Source organism: Garra rufa, chromosome 9, assembly GCF_049309525.1.
Source record: "Garra rufa chromosome 9, GarRuf1.0, whole genome shotgun sequence".
Classification (NCBI taxonomy): domain Eukaryota; kingdom Metazoa; phylum Chordata; class Actinopteri; order Cypriniformes; family Cyprinidae; genus Garra; species Garra rufa.
In genome coordinates, this window is record NC_133369.1 from 9,839,870 (window position 1) to 9,854,582 (window position 14,713).

The 14,713-nt window shown below is 36.2% G+C and overlaps 2 protein-coding genes across 2 annotated transcripts in view; one reads left to right on the forward strand and one right to left on the reverse strand.

Moving 5' to 3' along the window:
• The first annotated feature begins 3,805 nt into the window (after positions 1 to 3,805).
• Positions 3,806 to 12,033, forward strand: fam83a (family with sequence similarity 83 member A). Its single transcript, XM_073847499.1, has 4 exons — positions 3,806 to 5,107; positions 7,768 to 7,935; positions 8,540 to 8,664; positions 11,428 to 12,033. Exons 1-4 carry the CDS (start codon positions 4,598 to 4,600, stop codon positions 11,882 to 11,884), a joined length of 1,260 nt encoding a protein of 419 aa, XP_073703600.1. The 5' UTR covers positions 3,806 to 4,597; the 3' UTR covers positions 11,885 to 12,033.
• Positions 11,931 to 14,713, reverse strand: part of c9h8orf76 (chromosome 9 C8orf76 homolog) — a 3,628-nt gene continuing 845 nt past the window's right edge. The window contains exons 2-6 of the mRNA XM_073847500.1: positions 14,169 to 14,264; positions 13,945 to 14,088; positions 13,587 to 13,873; positions 13,356 to 13,488; positions 11,931 to 12,234 (exon numbers count right to left, since the gene is read on the reverse strand). Of these exons, the coding sequence (XP_073703601.1) occupies positions 12,055 to 12,234; positions 13,356 to 13,488; positions 13,587 to 13,873; positions 13,945 to 14,088; positions 14,169 to 14,264 (840 nt within the window). The 3' untranslated portion in view covers positions 11,931 to 12,054. The remainder of the gene's footprint in view (positions 12,235 to 13,355; positions 13,489 to 13,586; positions 13,874 to 13,944; positions 14,089 to 14,168; positions 14,265 to 14,713) is intronic.

A 14,713-nucleotide genomic window follows, 5' to 3' on the forward strand; every position in this document is an offset into this window, starting at 1 on the left:
CAATAGGGCAATCCCTTCCCCAATTTAAAACCAACCATAGCAAAACCTAACCCTTAAACTAGAGGCAAAAGATGATTTGATAATGATGGAACAACAATCCTCAAAAAAAGTTTTAAAAAGTCATGAGCTGGTTATAAGATGGTCCTTAACAACTAGCTCATGCTCATGACCAGCTTAAACCAGTTAATGACCAACTAAGGACCATCTTAAACCAGCTCAAACCAGCTACCATGCTTTAAAACATACCTGACCAGCAATATGCTGATTTTTGTTATATGAATATGCTGAACAGGGCAATCCCAACACACCCTGATGAAGGTGAGTTAGCCGCAACCCGTCGGTGCAAAAATGTGTTGTTTTTCAAATTCTTTAAAGCCATGTGAATAAAAGCTTTTTATATTTTTTCACACTTGAGTGCCTTGAATCTATGAGTATTCTTGGTGTTAAAAGAATCCTGCATCCAAAGAGCACGATTCACTGATTTTTACATTCTAGCAGCAGTTGTTTTGTATTTTTGAATGTAGGAGGGCAATCCCTACCTCTAATCCAAACCCAACCATAACATAACCTAACCCTAAAACCAGAGGCAAAAGATGGGTTGATAATGATGTAACAAGCCTGTAAAACAAAAAAGGTAAATAAAACCATAATCCATAATCTAAACAAAACTTTATACTAGAGGCAAAGGTTGGGCAGATAATAAGGTCCTGGTTACCTAACCTAGGGGTGTCCAGTCCTGCTCCTGGCCAATGCCATGCAGAGATTAGTTTTAACTTGCTCCAAAACACCTGGCTGAAAGTTTCTAGTAGAAATCCTGAATAGCTGGTTTACATTGGGGCCCTAAATTCTTCAGAACAGAGTGAAAATATAGGTTGGTAAGAATGGTGTACAAGCCCCTCACCCTAACGGTAGCCCTAAACCTAACCCTAATGTTAGCCCTAAACCTAACCCCAATATCTGATTTGTTGTTGGGAATTTTGTTCTAGGATAGAGTGACCAGACATGCCACTTCATGGGGACACATTTAGCACACGATTTCTAAATTGGCAAAAATAGAAAAAAAATTAGAAGGTTTCTAGAAGAGGTCCTGAAGACCTTGATTAGCTGGCTTACATTATTTTAGTTAGGATGGGGCCTAAATTCTTCAGGACAGAGTGAAAGTATAGGTTGATAAGAATGGTGTACAAGCCCCTCACCCTAATGGTAGCCCTAAACCTAACCCTTATGTTAGCTCTAAACTTTAACCCCAAGATCTGATTTGTTGTTGGGAATGTTGTTCTAAGGTAGGGTGACCAGACGTGCCGCTTCTCGGGGACACCTTTAGCACAGGATTTCTAAATTGCCTAAAATAACCGGTTGTTGGCTATAGAGAGCAGAGCAGACAGCTCCTTATGCTTCTGAATCCCTCTCGCGGTACTTTGATGTCATACAATGATTAGTCAGCACAGCACAAAAGGCCAACACCTGGTTATTTTAGGCAATTAAAAAAATCCTGTGCTGAACGTGTCCCCGGGAAGTGTCACGTCTAGTCACCCTATTCTAGGACCAACACGGATGTTGATCCAGGAGCATGTGGAACTCAGAAAAATTAGGGTTCACTTCCTGGACACCATGTTGTGTTTTGGACGTTGGCACCCCAACATGGGATGTCAGTATGCTTGGGTACCTACTAGGCTGATTAACTTGCTTAACTAGCTAGCTACCTTGCTCAACCAGCTTCATTAGGAAATCTATGGTGGTTTACCAGCTTAGTTTAGTTGTAAACAAGTACTACCTAACATTAAATAAGGTGTCCATACTTCCTTTCTTTTTTTTCCTAGACATGTCCTGGCCAGAATTTCTAAATTGCTGGGTTTTGGCTTTATGCTATTGTTTTCATAGCTGCCGCAGGTATGATTAAAAAAGAGGTTTGACCAATAAAGTGCAGACATTTTATATAATCAACCAATAGCCTTCGGTCAAAGCAATGCAAACACATATACATAGTGTAAGAGGGCTGTAGAGAGCAGCTGATATGAAAACAAAAACAAAATGCAGATATTTTAGGTAATTTAGAAGTCCTGGCCAGGATATGTCAAAAAAATAAAAAAAAATAAAAAAATAAAAATAAGTATGCCCTGTTGAAAAAAAAAACAGCATATGCTGGTTAGGTAGGTTTTGATGCTGGTTTAAGCTGGTCCTTTGCTGGTCATTAGCTGGTTTACAAACCAGCTAAGGACCATCTTAAACCAGCATCAAAACATACCTAACCAGCATCCCAGCATTAAAACTACCTAACCAGCAAATGCTGTTTTTTTCACCAGCTGTAAACCAAATGTTAGCTCTAAACTAATATTAAAGAACACTGAATTTCCATGCTAGTTGGAAATATGCGGTTTAATGTAGGGCAAACACCCTACATTAAACCGCATATTTCCAACTAGCATGGAAATTCAGTGTTCTTTAATATTTATGGCATCTACATTTATCTAATAAATGTACTACATTTGCTTCTCAGGTTTGTGGTCTCTACTGCTTTGAGGTCCAGAAAGATAAACCAGGATGATCTTGACCAGATCACCAGGCTTTCGCAGCCAAGAGATCTCACTGACAATCCCTCCAAGCTTCAGACAATCCTTTCCGCTCTCGATCACTTCCGCCTGGATATCGGTGTGCTGGGTGAGACGGGCTGTGGCAGCTCCAGCTTGGTCAATGCTCTCCTGGGCCTAGAAAGTAGTGATGAACAAGCTGCCTCAATGGGTGTACTAGAAACAACCAAAGAGGCTGTAAAATATCCCTATCATTCCCCCAACGTCTGTCTTTGGGACCTTCCTGGGCTTGGAAGAATAGGTGATCTTGACAGCTTGTCCTCTGTGTCTAGCACTTCTGAAGCTCAACATGTCACATCTGCACTCACTTTGTGTGATGTATACATACTAATGTCTCCTTTAAGGCTTAGATTGGGAGCCATACAGTTGTTGCAACAAGCATCCTCCCTAGGGAAAGAATGTTACTTGGTGCTTTCCATGGCGGATTTGATTGAGGAAAAGTCTATTGTGGAGGTGAGGCAATGGGCTGAGGAAGTCTTGGGTAAACTGGGTCTCCAGCAGAGGTTATTCATAGTGTCTGCACACCATCCAGAAACCTTGGACTTACCCAAGCTAAAGGAGACGCTGAATGCAGCCTTTCCAAGTCATAAGAAAGTAGCTTTGGCTAGATATGCTGCAAAGCAACTGGATGGAGATGTTTTCTGGAAAAGATCAGATTCTTGCAAGTTTATGTAAATAATTAAAGAAGGGATGTTCTCACACTCAAGCATGTTTTATAAGGGAGGGATTTCTGTTGGTTTAACTACTCATCACTCTCCAAACATATTTTATCCCTATATGAGAACCACCCTAGTCAGATGCAATGTGACAGTAAAGCCTTTTTGCATGTGCTGTTTCTTTTTTAATTTTCAGACCTGAATTCTTTCATTTTGACTAATTTGAATATACATTTAATCATTTAGATTTTTATTTTCTTTATTTTCTGCATGCTACCATATTTGCAAAGCATGCAATATTTATTGCAGTTAGGTGAAGGTCTAAATATTGTAACTTATTGCAAGCTATGATAGTGTGTGGCATTTTTTCTTTGTTTATGATATTGGTTGAATCTTTTCATATTTTCATGTGTGGCATAAGCCAATAATTTCAACTTAATATTTGCATTTCCTGATGCAATAAGTGATGTTTGCCCATGCAAAACGTGCCACCACAATGTTAGGGTGGTTAGAATGTTGCAGTTCAGGAGGTGTTTTAAGGAGTGTTTTAATGAGTTGTTATTGAATGTGGTTTCTATAGTGGTCTGGGTGGTTGTTTTTTGGCCCAAAAGGCCAAAATCTCTATGATATTTGAATCTGTATAATATAAATGCCTCCAGTAAGCTGTGTGGTTTGATGTATAGCACAAATGGTGTGGGAAAATGTATGTTGATGTTTATACTTGGGGTTTGAGGTTTAGCATGACTTAAATGCCAGATAACAAGAAACGAACTTTCACACCTACGTTATCTACAAAGTCATTAAAAAATTATATAAGCAGGTATATCTCACAAAACAGGAACAGGTCTGTTGGTTCCTAGTGAAGCATGTGTGAAGTGAATCTGACGTCCACATCTTCATCCATGCCACTCACGCCATTTAATTCTATGGAAAACATGGGAGCTTCAGTCTCATTATTCACTCAACACCTCACCTGTTAACCACAGGACCCCACCCACCGATGCCTGAGGGTGAAGCCGTCTGTGAATGCTAGTTACTCCTCTTAGTCTGAGGAGGAGCTACAAACTACTTTCCCCAAAGCCCTAGGGCAGCACTAACATTCAGTTTTTAAACTCACCTATCATGAAAACCTGACAAATTGGATCAGAAATGCTCATTGTGCCGTGAAACGCCTGCACTGCTGATGAAAAGATGCACGGTGCATGAATATCTCACAGCATTATTTGTGAGCATTTGATGATCACCTTTGGGGATGTTGGATGTAGCAGTGCACCATGCTTGTATGGACAATCAGAATAAAAACTAAAGCTGAATGATCAAGAGTCAACCAGTCATCTGTCAACTTCAGACAACATGGACCTTGTAAGTAATGGACTGTCAGTGCAGTGTTACTTGATGTCAAAGCAGATGGGAAAAATGAGAAGAAGAGTTCAGGAGATAAGAAACCCAAACGCTGTGATGTCTCCAGTGGATCTGAGTTACAATGAGAGCACAAGACTGGCTATGGATGCTCTCTTGGAGAGAGGGATTGATGGATACCAGGACGTGCTGGTCAAAGAGAATGAAGCAAACTTTCTGTCAGCGGAGGAGAAATCGTACATCCTAAACAACATTAAAAAGCCTCTCACTGAGAATGAAGAGGCGGACAAGGATGAAGAGACGTCCAGTTCTGCATCAGCTTCTTCTGAGACATACTTTCCTGTGGTCACAGAGAGTGAGATTCCAGTTCTAGACTATGGCTGGCCGGTGGCTGACTGGAGTTATCATCTGCGAGGGATGCCTAGTGTGGAAGTGTTCTTCCACTCAATGAAATCGTTTTCCTTGAAAGACGTGCTGCGGGAACTCATCAGGCAAGCAAATACAGTAAGAACATGTCATGTGACATTTTTGGATTGTGTACTGCCATTATTGTTTTGTGATGCAAAGAAAATGCATGCACTTTCCATGAATGCGGTACACTTTGGTGTCCCACAACTTTAAGCGTTAGTGGCACAAATTGAACGTATGTTGTATTTCTATGTATTTATTAATATTAAGTCAAGTCACTTTATTTATATAGCACTTTATACAATGCAGATTGTATCAAAACAGCTTCATTAATAAAACAGGAAAATAACGTTGTAAAATCCATCTATTATGAAACAAATTCAATTTAAGTTGAAAAGCAGATCTACTACATCTGTTAAAAAAATCTACAGAGATGGAAATAAAAGATAATTGGAGCAGATTTTCAAGAAAATACTATTTCAGTTGCAAAATGTCACATTTAATTCCAACTTGACATTACTTTGTAATTATTTGAGAAATTTGTAAACATTCTTAAAGTAAATCTTACACCGTTTTTCATTATCTCAATAGACCCTTCGCAGGGAGTTTGATTGACAGGCGTTCTGACCGATCATAATGCTGAATCTGTCATTTTTGTCTGACAGCTAAATCAGATCAGAGAGAAAATTAATGTTGGTGAACTTAAACTTGAAAAAATTGTGTGTATTGACGTCTTTCCGTGTTTAAACAAGATGTGATCAGGGTGCGATTTGTGAAAAAAGCAGAGGAGGGGGATTCTTTTGAAAAAATTTTCTTTCTCCATAGGCAGAGGTTGACCAAACTTTTTATTGTAATCTGTTATCAACGCACAATATATACCCGTATTTTTAGGCAAGTATACCAAATAATGAGTGTCACGTCATGAAATGTTTTTAATATGAAGGAAACTGTCTAACGTGATTTAATAAAAATTTAATAAAAACATTGTAAGTTAGGCCTATTAATTGTAATGATTTCATTTCAAACAACGAATAAATTATATAGAGAAAGCAAGCAAAGTATCAACAGAGCTTTTTGAAACTCTGAATCAATAAACCACTGCGTGGCAAAATGATTCAGTTCCGAAGCGCTCCAATCGGATCGCGAATCAATTGATTTAGAACGGGACTTCAGTGCTCGTATGGTGAATCATTTGATTCAGAACAGGACTTTAAATTGCATATCGTGAATCATTTGATATAAAACGGAACTTTAAAGCACGTATGCCAAATCATTTGGTTCAGAACAGAACTTCAATGCGTGTATTGCGAATTATTTGATTCAAAACGGAACTTTAAAGTGCGTATGGCAAATCATTTGATTCAGAAGAGGACTTTAAAGTGCGTATCGTGAATCATTTGATTCAGAACAGGACTTTAAATTGCATATCGTGAATCATTTGATATAAAACGGAACTTTAAAGTGCGTATGGCGAATCATTTGATTCAAAACGGAACTTTAAAGTGCGTATGGCGAATCATTTGATTCAGAACAGGACTTTAAAGTGCGTTTTGCAAATCATTTGATATAAAACGGAACTTTAAAGTGCGTATGGCGAATCATTTGATATAAAACGGAACTGTAAAGCGCGTATGGCAAATCATTTGATTCAGAACAGGACTTTAAAGTGCGTTTTGCAAATCATTTGATATAAAACGGAACTTTAAAGTGCGTATGGCGAATCATTTGATATAAAACGGAACTTTAAAGTGCGTATGGCGAATCATTTGATTCAGAACAGGACTTTAAAGTGCGTATCGCAAATCATTTGATTCAAAACGGAACTTTAAAGTGCGTATGGCGAATCATTTGATTCAAAACGGAACTTTAAAGTGCGTATGGCGAATCATTTGATTCAGAACAGGACTTTAAATTGCATATCGTGAATCATTTGATATAAAACGGAACTTTAAAGTGCGTATGGCGAATCATTTGATATAAAACGGAACTTTAAAGCGCGTATGGCGAATCATTTGATTCAGAACAGGACTTTAAAGTGCGTATCGCAAATCATTTGATTCAAAACGGAACTTTAAAGCGCATATGGCGAATCATTTGATTCAGAACAGGACTTTAAAGTGCGTAACGCAAATCATTTGATTCAAAACGGAACTTTAAAGCGCATATGGCGAATCATTTGATTCAGAACAGGACTTTAAAGCACGTATCGCAAGTAATTTGATTTAGATCGGGATGTAGGAGCGGCTTCGCGGGATGTTATGTTAAATAATTTAGCAGAGGCAGGGATTCATAAAACGGGGGGGATCCCCCCATGCCCCCCGGGCAAATCGCACCCTGCTTATGATGTTCATTAATGTTTATTTCGAGCTATAACTAGTAAAGACGAAAAGATAATCTGTTCACGTGCTGCTTGAACTGAGGTGCTAAAACGACACATTAAGCCTCAAAACGGTATTTATTGTTTGAATTTCTTTAAAAAAATTTAAAAGCTGAGACTTTGTATTTGTCCTAAGTTTTGGTAACAGTGTTGCAAAAAATTTAAACAATTCAACGTTTTAATTGTTCTTTTCTTTTATGTTCATTCAGTTTAACACTTAAAAGTCTGAAGCTGACATAATTTGTTGAAAATGGAAAAAATAAATTTTGTAGCTCCTATTTTGTACTGTATTTGTGGAACGTGCCTGCCATGTTTGAGTGTGCAAGAGTCTATAACAAAATTTGCAATGTAACTTTTGCCTAAATTATGTTCATCAAAGGTTTTGGCGATAGTTATGGACACATTCAGCGATGTGGAGATATTCTGTGACATACTGGAGGCGACAAGAAAGCGCAATGTGTACGTCTATCTACTTCTGGACCACAGCAATTTACAGCTGTTTCAGGACATGTGTGAAAATGTAAAAATCAACAAATCACAACTTGGTGTAAGTTATTCTATTGGCCTTATATTTACATTAAAGGCATTTAATAGGCACTGTTGAAACCATTGCTTTTGAATTATATAATAAATGTCATTTCAATACAGTCAAACAAAAAATGACTCAGACACCAGATATAATTTTTGATATTTTTTTTTACAAGTGGGTACAGGACACTATAGTTAATTTATCTAAGTAAGGATAGCAAAATAAAGTAAGCTATGACTTATACCAAAAAAATCTTCATACAGTGGACTACCAGTAAATTGATAAAAACTGATGTGAGAAATGTTGAAGAAGTTTTGGGTTTGACTGTACGTAACATGCTTTTTTCATCTTGACAACATATTTAAGTTATGCACTCTCAGAAAAAAAGGTACAAAAGATGTCACTGGGGTGGTGCCTCTTCAAAAGCTACACTTTTGTACCTGAAAAAAATCCATATTGGTACCTCAAAGGTACATATTAGTATATGCCAGAATGATAGCTTCTGTATTCTTTTTTTTTTTCTCTCAGAATGCATCATGAAATGAAAAATATGTGGCTGAATTCTTTATATTTATTGTCAATGTGCTCATGTTTGCCTCTTTATCTCCATCTCTTCATACAGAGAATGTCCATTCGTAGCATTCAAGGTCAAACATACTGTGCCAAATCGGGGAGGAAGTTCACCGGACAGATAAAAGAAAAGTTCATCATTATGGACTGCACAAAAGTGCTGGTTGGCACATATAGGTACTGCACTGTCTCAACTCTCAAATGTCTATTAAGTACAGACATGCTATACTCAGTTACTATTTAAACAGTATTTAAATTCTTTACAGTGCTTGAAGTGAAGCCCTATATTTGTATTAACCATTCATTGCATTCATCAAACATTGTTTTTATTCTTCTGCTGAATGTACAGTCTCCATTTAAAAGTTTTTTTAACCTTTCAGCTTTAGGTGGCCTATTTATTGCTAAATGTTTGCACTACATTTATATTTGCATTTGGGAGATTCTTTTATTTAAAGCAACTAGTATTGCAGTAATCTAGTTTATAATGTATGCGGTTTTTCTTTTTTTCTCTTTTTTAATTTAGTGAGTACATATAATGCAACAATGTACTTTTGAAAGATTTATTTATTTATTTTTTGGCATTTTTTTTATTTTGGTTGGATAGAGGAAGGGGGGGTGGGATCGGGAAAGGTCTGTGAGCTGGGACTTGAACTCGAGACGTCCGAAATGCAACAGCGCTATATGTCGCCACTGCCCACAAGCAGGGTGTAATTTTATCTGATTACTGTACTTAAGTATTATTTGGGGGTATTTGTACTTTATTCAAGTACAATTTAAACTGACTCCTTATACTTTTACATGATTTCATTTCTGAAGAAAAAAGTACTTTTCACTCCATTATATTTCATCTTGAAAAGTGCATTACATTTTTATTTTATCTTATGCACATTAAATATTATAAATGAAATCTAAAACATGCGTGCCTGACTTGAAAACCAATGATTATTGTTTTCACGCATCAAGCACACACATTTCTACTTCTGCTTTCATCAGGTAAATGTCTGGCTTTAAAAGTTTAATATCAAATCTGAAGAAGCATATTGAGGTAGCAAAGTTGTGTTTTCCCCCCTAAAAAAGTTTATTCATTATTATTTCTGTTTTGATAGAACCATTAGCTGTGTAATATATTGGATGAATGCATAAGATTGACTGCAAATAAAATCAGTGAAGAGAATTTATATACAATAATATATTTATGTAGATTTTTTTTAAATTAAATGTTACAAATCTCCAAGTGTTTAAATGAACATTTGTATCTTAAATTAATTGTAATTCATGTTTAGTTATGTTCTTACCAGGTAGTAAGTTGGATAAGTTGTATTTATAATATGCCATTATATGACACATTGAGTAGGAATTAGGACTGTCAATCTTAATTACATGATTTATGCATTAATTATTCTAATTAGTTGCAAATAGTTATTTATCAATATTAGTTGAATAAACAATTAAAAGATTAACTATCCTTTTAGACAGTGACATTAAATAGACAACACAAAAAAAAGTGGCCTTTCAAAATTTGAATGTATCTATTTATTGCATTTTAATTGTTGTAGTTGCCCTACATATATGTGTTTGATCTTTGCCACTGCATTTTGTTTCATTTTCTCCCTTTAACCAAAATTCTGTATGTCTGTCAGGAAAAAAAAGTACTTCTGCTTTTTTAATACTCGAGTGCAATTTAAAGTTTTACTTTTTTTTTTTTTCAACTTTTACTCAAGTATGTTTTTGGCCAGGTACTTGTACTTTCATTTGAGTAAAATTAAGTACTTTTTACACCTCTGCCCACAAGGCTATCGGCAACAACTAGAAATGCATTTTTGAAAGAATTGTCAGTTGTACTTTCTTAAAAACACATTTTCTCAATAAATCAATATAAATTTCAACCTAAAATTCGGATATTAAAATTTTTTTTGTAAAAACATTTTTTTTAAATCTAAATTTACAAAATTAGTAATATTTTAAGAATAAATTAAAAATGTTTCGAGAATAAATCAGAAATAACGATAATTAAATTGTAGCAAAGTTATATTTTGAGAGAATAGCCTGCGCATACAAATGGCCTAGATTGGGAGCACCAGGAGAAGTTGCCAAGCCAGGAATTGATTTGAATATATGTGGGATTATTATAGAAATCAAACCATATGTTGTGCTTGCAGGGACAGTATGCTTGGAAATAATATTTTCAACTTTGATTGCATTCATTAGGCCTATTTGTAGTGCGCCAGCCCTCTGATAATAGCAATAAGCTTTGCGCTTTTGGTACTTTTAATATAAAAAAAAATATCGGTCAGTTTTATAGCAAAATGCTATTTAATGTGGTGGGACAGATGGCTGTATTCATGTGAACCAGTCATCTTTTCGATTACAATGAGACATTCTTTTTATAAATTACAGTTTTCTTTGTGAAAATTCCAGAAGAAGAAACAATTTTGGTTCCACAAAGAACCATTCAGTCAAAGGTTTTTTAAAGAACCATCTCTTTCTTACCTTTTTATAATCTGAAGAACCTTCTTTCGCCACAAAGAACCTTTTGTAAAACAGATGTTAAGGGTTCTTTATGGAACCATTTAGTCAAAAAGTTTGATCTATGGCATCGTGAAGAATCTTTATTTTTAATAAAATCTACTCCACAAATGTCTGTGGATCCAATATTTCATTCCTCACATGTATTTAATTAAAAACAACAATAAAATGTTCTAAAGGTTGAAGTGGGCTCCAAACTCGTTAACATAAGTTGTTTTTGCTGAGGTATATAAGTCACTATTCACAAGCTGTTTTATTCACGGGATAATACAGTAAATGATTGGAAACAATATTTAACGTCTTCCATTCATTATTTTGTAGACTTTATTCTCATAATTTTGAATTTATTCTTGTAATTGTAACTGTAGTCTCTTGTTTGAGTTTTTCACTGATGACTCTTTCACTCTTTCACAGTCTGACCTGGCTGTCCTGGCAGGTTCACAGAAGCTTGGCTGTACTCTTCAAAGGCAGCGGGGTTAAACCATTCGACCTGGAGTTTCGCAGACTCTACGCCACTTCTAAACCAGTCCCAGGATTTACCTGTGACACATCAGATCTTGGAGATCTCTGCTTGCCCTTTGAGAAACTCCACATCCCAATGTGCCCAACTGGAACTGCTGGAAACACTGCCAACCACCTACAACAGAAAGCTTGTAAGCCCAGGAACCTGAGTTTCCCGACAACCACCTATCCAAACCTCACCACTGGACTGCAAAGATCTCATTGGCCTCCACGGAGGAACACAATCCATCAGACCACTGCTGGTCAGTCCCCTCATTTCAACGATCCTAATATGAGGAGCCAAACTTGGCGCATAAAACAGGGCAATCCCATCAACAGAGGTCTCCCTGCAAATTCGTATTGGTACTAGAGCAGGTTATTGTAATGCTTTAGTAGATGCTGGTTGGTAGACTGTATTAATATATGTGGAAACTTTATTTATTGTAAAACATTTAACTTTATTCTGCTCTGTAACAGTAAAAGCATGTAACTCTAATAAAAGATACACATTCACTCATAAAAGTACAATCAATATTCATATTATTCATAGGTCTCCTCCAATGCTCTGTGCATGGATAAACCTGGCATCTCGTCCTCCAGTTTAGTGTGGAGTTTGTTCCACCACCTTTCATCAAATTCTTTGATATAAAGTCCTGATAAGCTCTCTCCATCTTGGTTTTCCTCCCTCATCTTCTCTGGATTGAGGTCTTCTGCCATCACCTAGATCAGAATAAATGAAATCAGTTTCTAATATATATATATATACACACACATGTAAAGTCAAAAATTTACATACACCTTGCAGAATCTGCAAAGTAATGAAAATAAGAGGGATCATAGAAAATGCATGTATTTTTTTATTTAGTACTGAACTGAATAAGATATTCCTCATAAAAGATGTTTACATATAGTCCACAAGAGAAAATAATAGCTGAATTTATAAAAATGATCCTGTTCAAAAGTTTACATACACTTGATTCTTAATACTGTGTTGTTACCTGAATGATCCACAGCTGTGTTTTTTGTTTTAGTTTAGTGATAGTTGTTCATGAGTCCCTTGTTTGTCCTGAACAGTTAAACTGTCGGCTGTACTTCAGAGAAATTATTCAGGTCCCACAAATTGTTTGGTTTTTCATCATTTTTGTGTATTTGAACCCTTTCCAACAATGACTTGATTTTGATATCCACCTTTTCACACTGAGGACAACTGAGGGACTCATATGCAACTATTACAGAAGGTTCAAACACTCACTGATGCTTCAGAAGAAAACACATTAATGCGTTAAGAGAATTAAGAGAAGATCAGGGTCAATTTAACTTGTTTTGTCTTCTGGGAAACATGCAAGTATCTTCTGTAGCTTCAGAAGAGCAGTATAAATGAAAAAATATATATATAATATTTAAGCAAAATAAGAAAAATGTACACATCTTTATTCTGTTCAAACGTTTTCACCCCTGGCTCTTAATGCATTGTTTTTCCTTCTGGAGCATCAGTGAGCATTTGATCCTTCTGTAATTGCATACGAGTCCCTCAGTTGTTCTCAGTGTGAAAAGATGGATCTCAAAATCATACATGTAGTCATTGTTGGAAAGGGTTCAAATACACAAAATGCTGAAAACCTAACCTAGACCTAATGGATTTTTCTAAAGAACGGTGGGCAGTTTAACTGTTCAGGACAAACAAGGGACTACTATCACTAACCAAAAAACAAAAACAAAAAAAGCTTTGGATCATTGAGATTTTTTAAAATTCAACTATTATCTTCTCTTGTGGACTTTATGTAAACGTCTTTTATGTGAAATATCTTATTCAGATCAGTACTCATTTTTTTCTCTCTGACCTCAGAGACTGTCTGAAGCATTTTTTCTGTTGGCTGTAGAACATGTAGAGCTTCTTCAATGGCTTGTAGAGCCTTCTGGCTGTTCTCCAGCACAAATGAGAACTGCTGAATCCGCAGGATTTCAATTAGCAACCTGAAAAATATGAACAAACAAGATGAACAAACTCAGTGCTCAATCCATCTGCTAACATCAAAGTCAATAAACAGCTAGATCTGTTGTGGCTCATATACCTTGTTCTAATCAAGCACATGATGGTCTTTAATCGTAAAATGTTACTTGTCCCCTGCTGCTTGTCGTGTTCTTCCTCAGTGCTGGATCTGTCTGGACACCTATGCGACTCCAGCAGCCTCTGAAAGCTCATGGCTAAATTTAGCCAGTGCCACGGATGGTATGGATGAAGACAGCACAGCTGCTGCAGGCTGGAGATGCTGTTTGTCAGATCTCTGTAGTGTTCATGAACACTCAGCTCCAGCTGAAGAACACAGGTGAGGTGGCAGGTGTTGGATACTTCCGTCCTCTGTCAATAAAACAGTAAATCAGCAAAAGGATAAAAACAAGCTGTTGGAGTTAATGCTTTAATGTATGTACCAGTTTCTCGCAGGCATTTAGAGCTTCTTCTTTTCTGCCCAGGTGACAGCAGCATCGTGCGATCCCTTCCAGCACATCTCTCTTCACTGATGTGTTTCCAGCAGGTACCAGAGAAAGGCAGGATGCATACTCATCCAGAGCCACCTGTCATTGACACAACTCACAAATAAGCTTATGAATATAAGATAACAGTGAGAGATGATGGTGAATTCAGCTCTTGGTACCTGATACTGTTTCCTCCTGTAGGCCAGATCTCCTCGAAACTTAAAGGTTTTTTGTTCTTTTAATGGGTCCTCAATGTTTCCATCTTCACAAAACCACTAGATATAATACAAAATAAAAAACAAATGATCTTCTGGAAGATGTTCCCTTATTTTAATTCCTGAAAAGATGCTTCAGTTGTTTGTTGGATACAGATTTGATTTTTTAAATGTTATATATATATATATTGGTTTACTATATATACCAGTCAAAAGTTCTTCAACGGTAAGATGTTTAATGTTTTAAGTCTCTTCTGATCACTAAGTCTGCATTTATTTGATCTAAAGTACAGCAAAACAGTAAAATTAAAAATAAATGTTCTATTTGAATATATTTTAAAATGTAATTTATTCCTGTGATTTCAAAGCTATATTCTTAGCATCATTACTTTAGTCAAATAATCCTTAAAAAATCATTCTAATATGCTGATTTGATGTTCAAGAAACATTTATTATTATTATCAATTTTTAAAACAGTTGAATACTTTTTTTAGGATTCTTTGACGAAT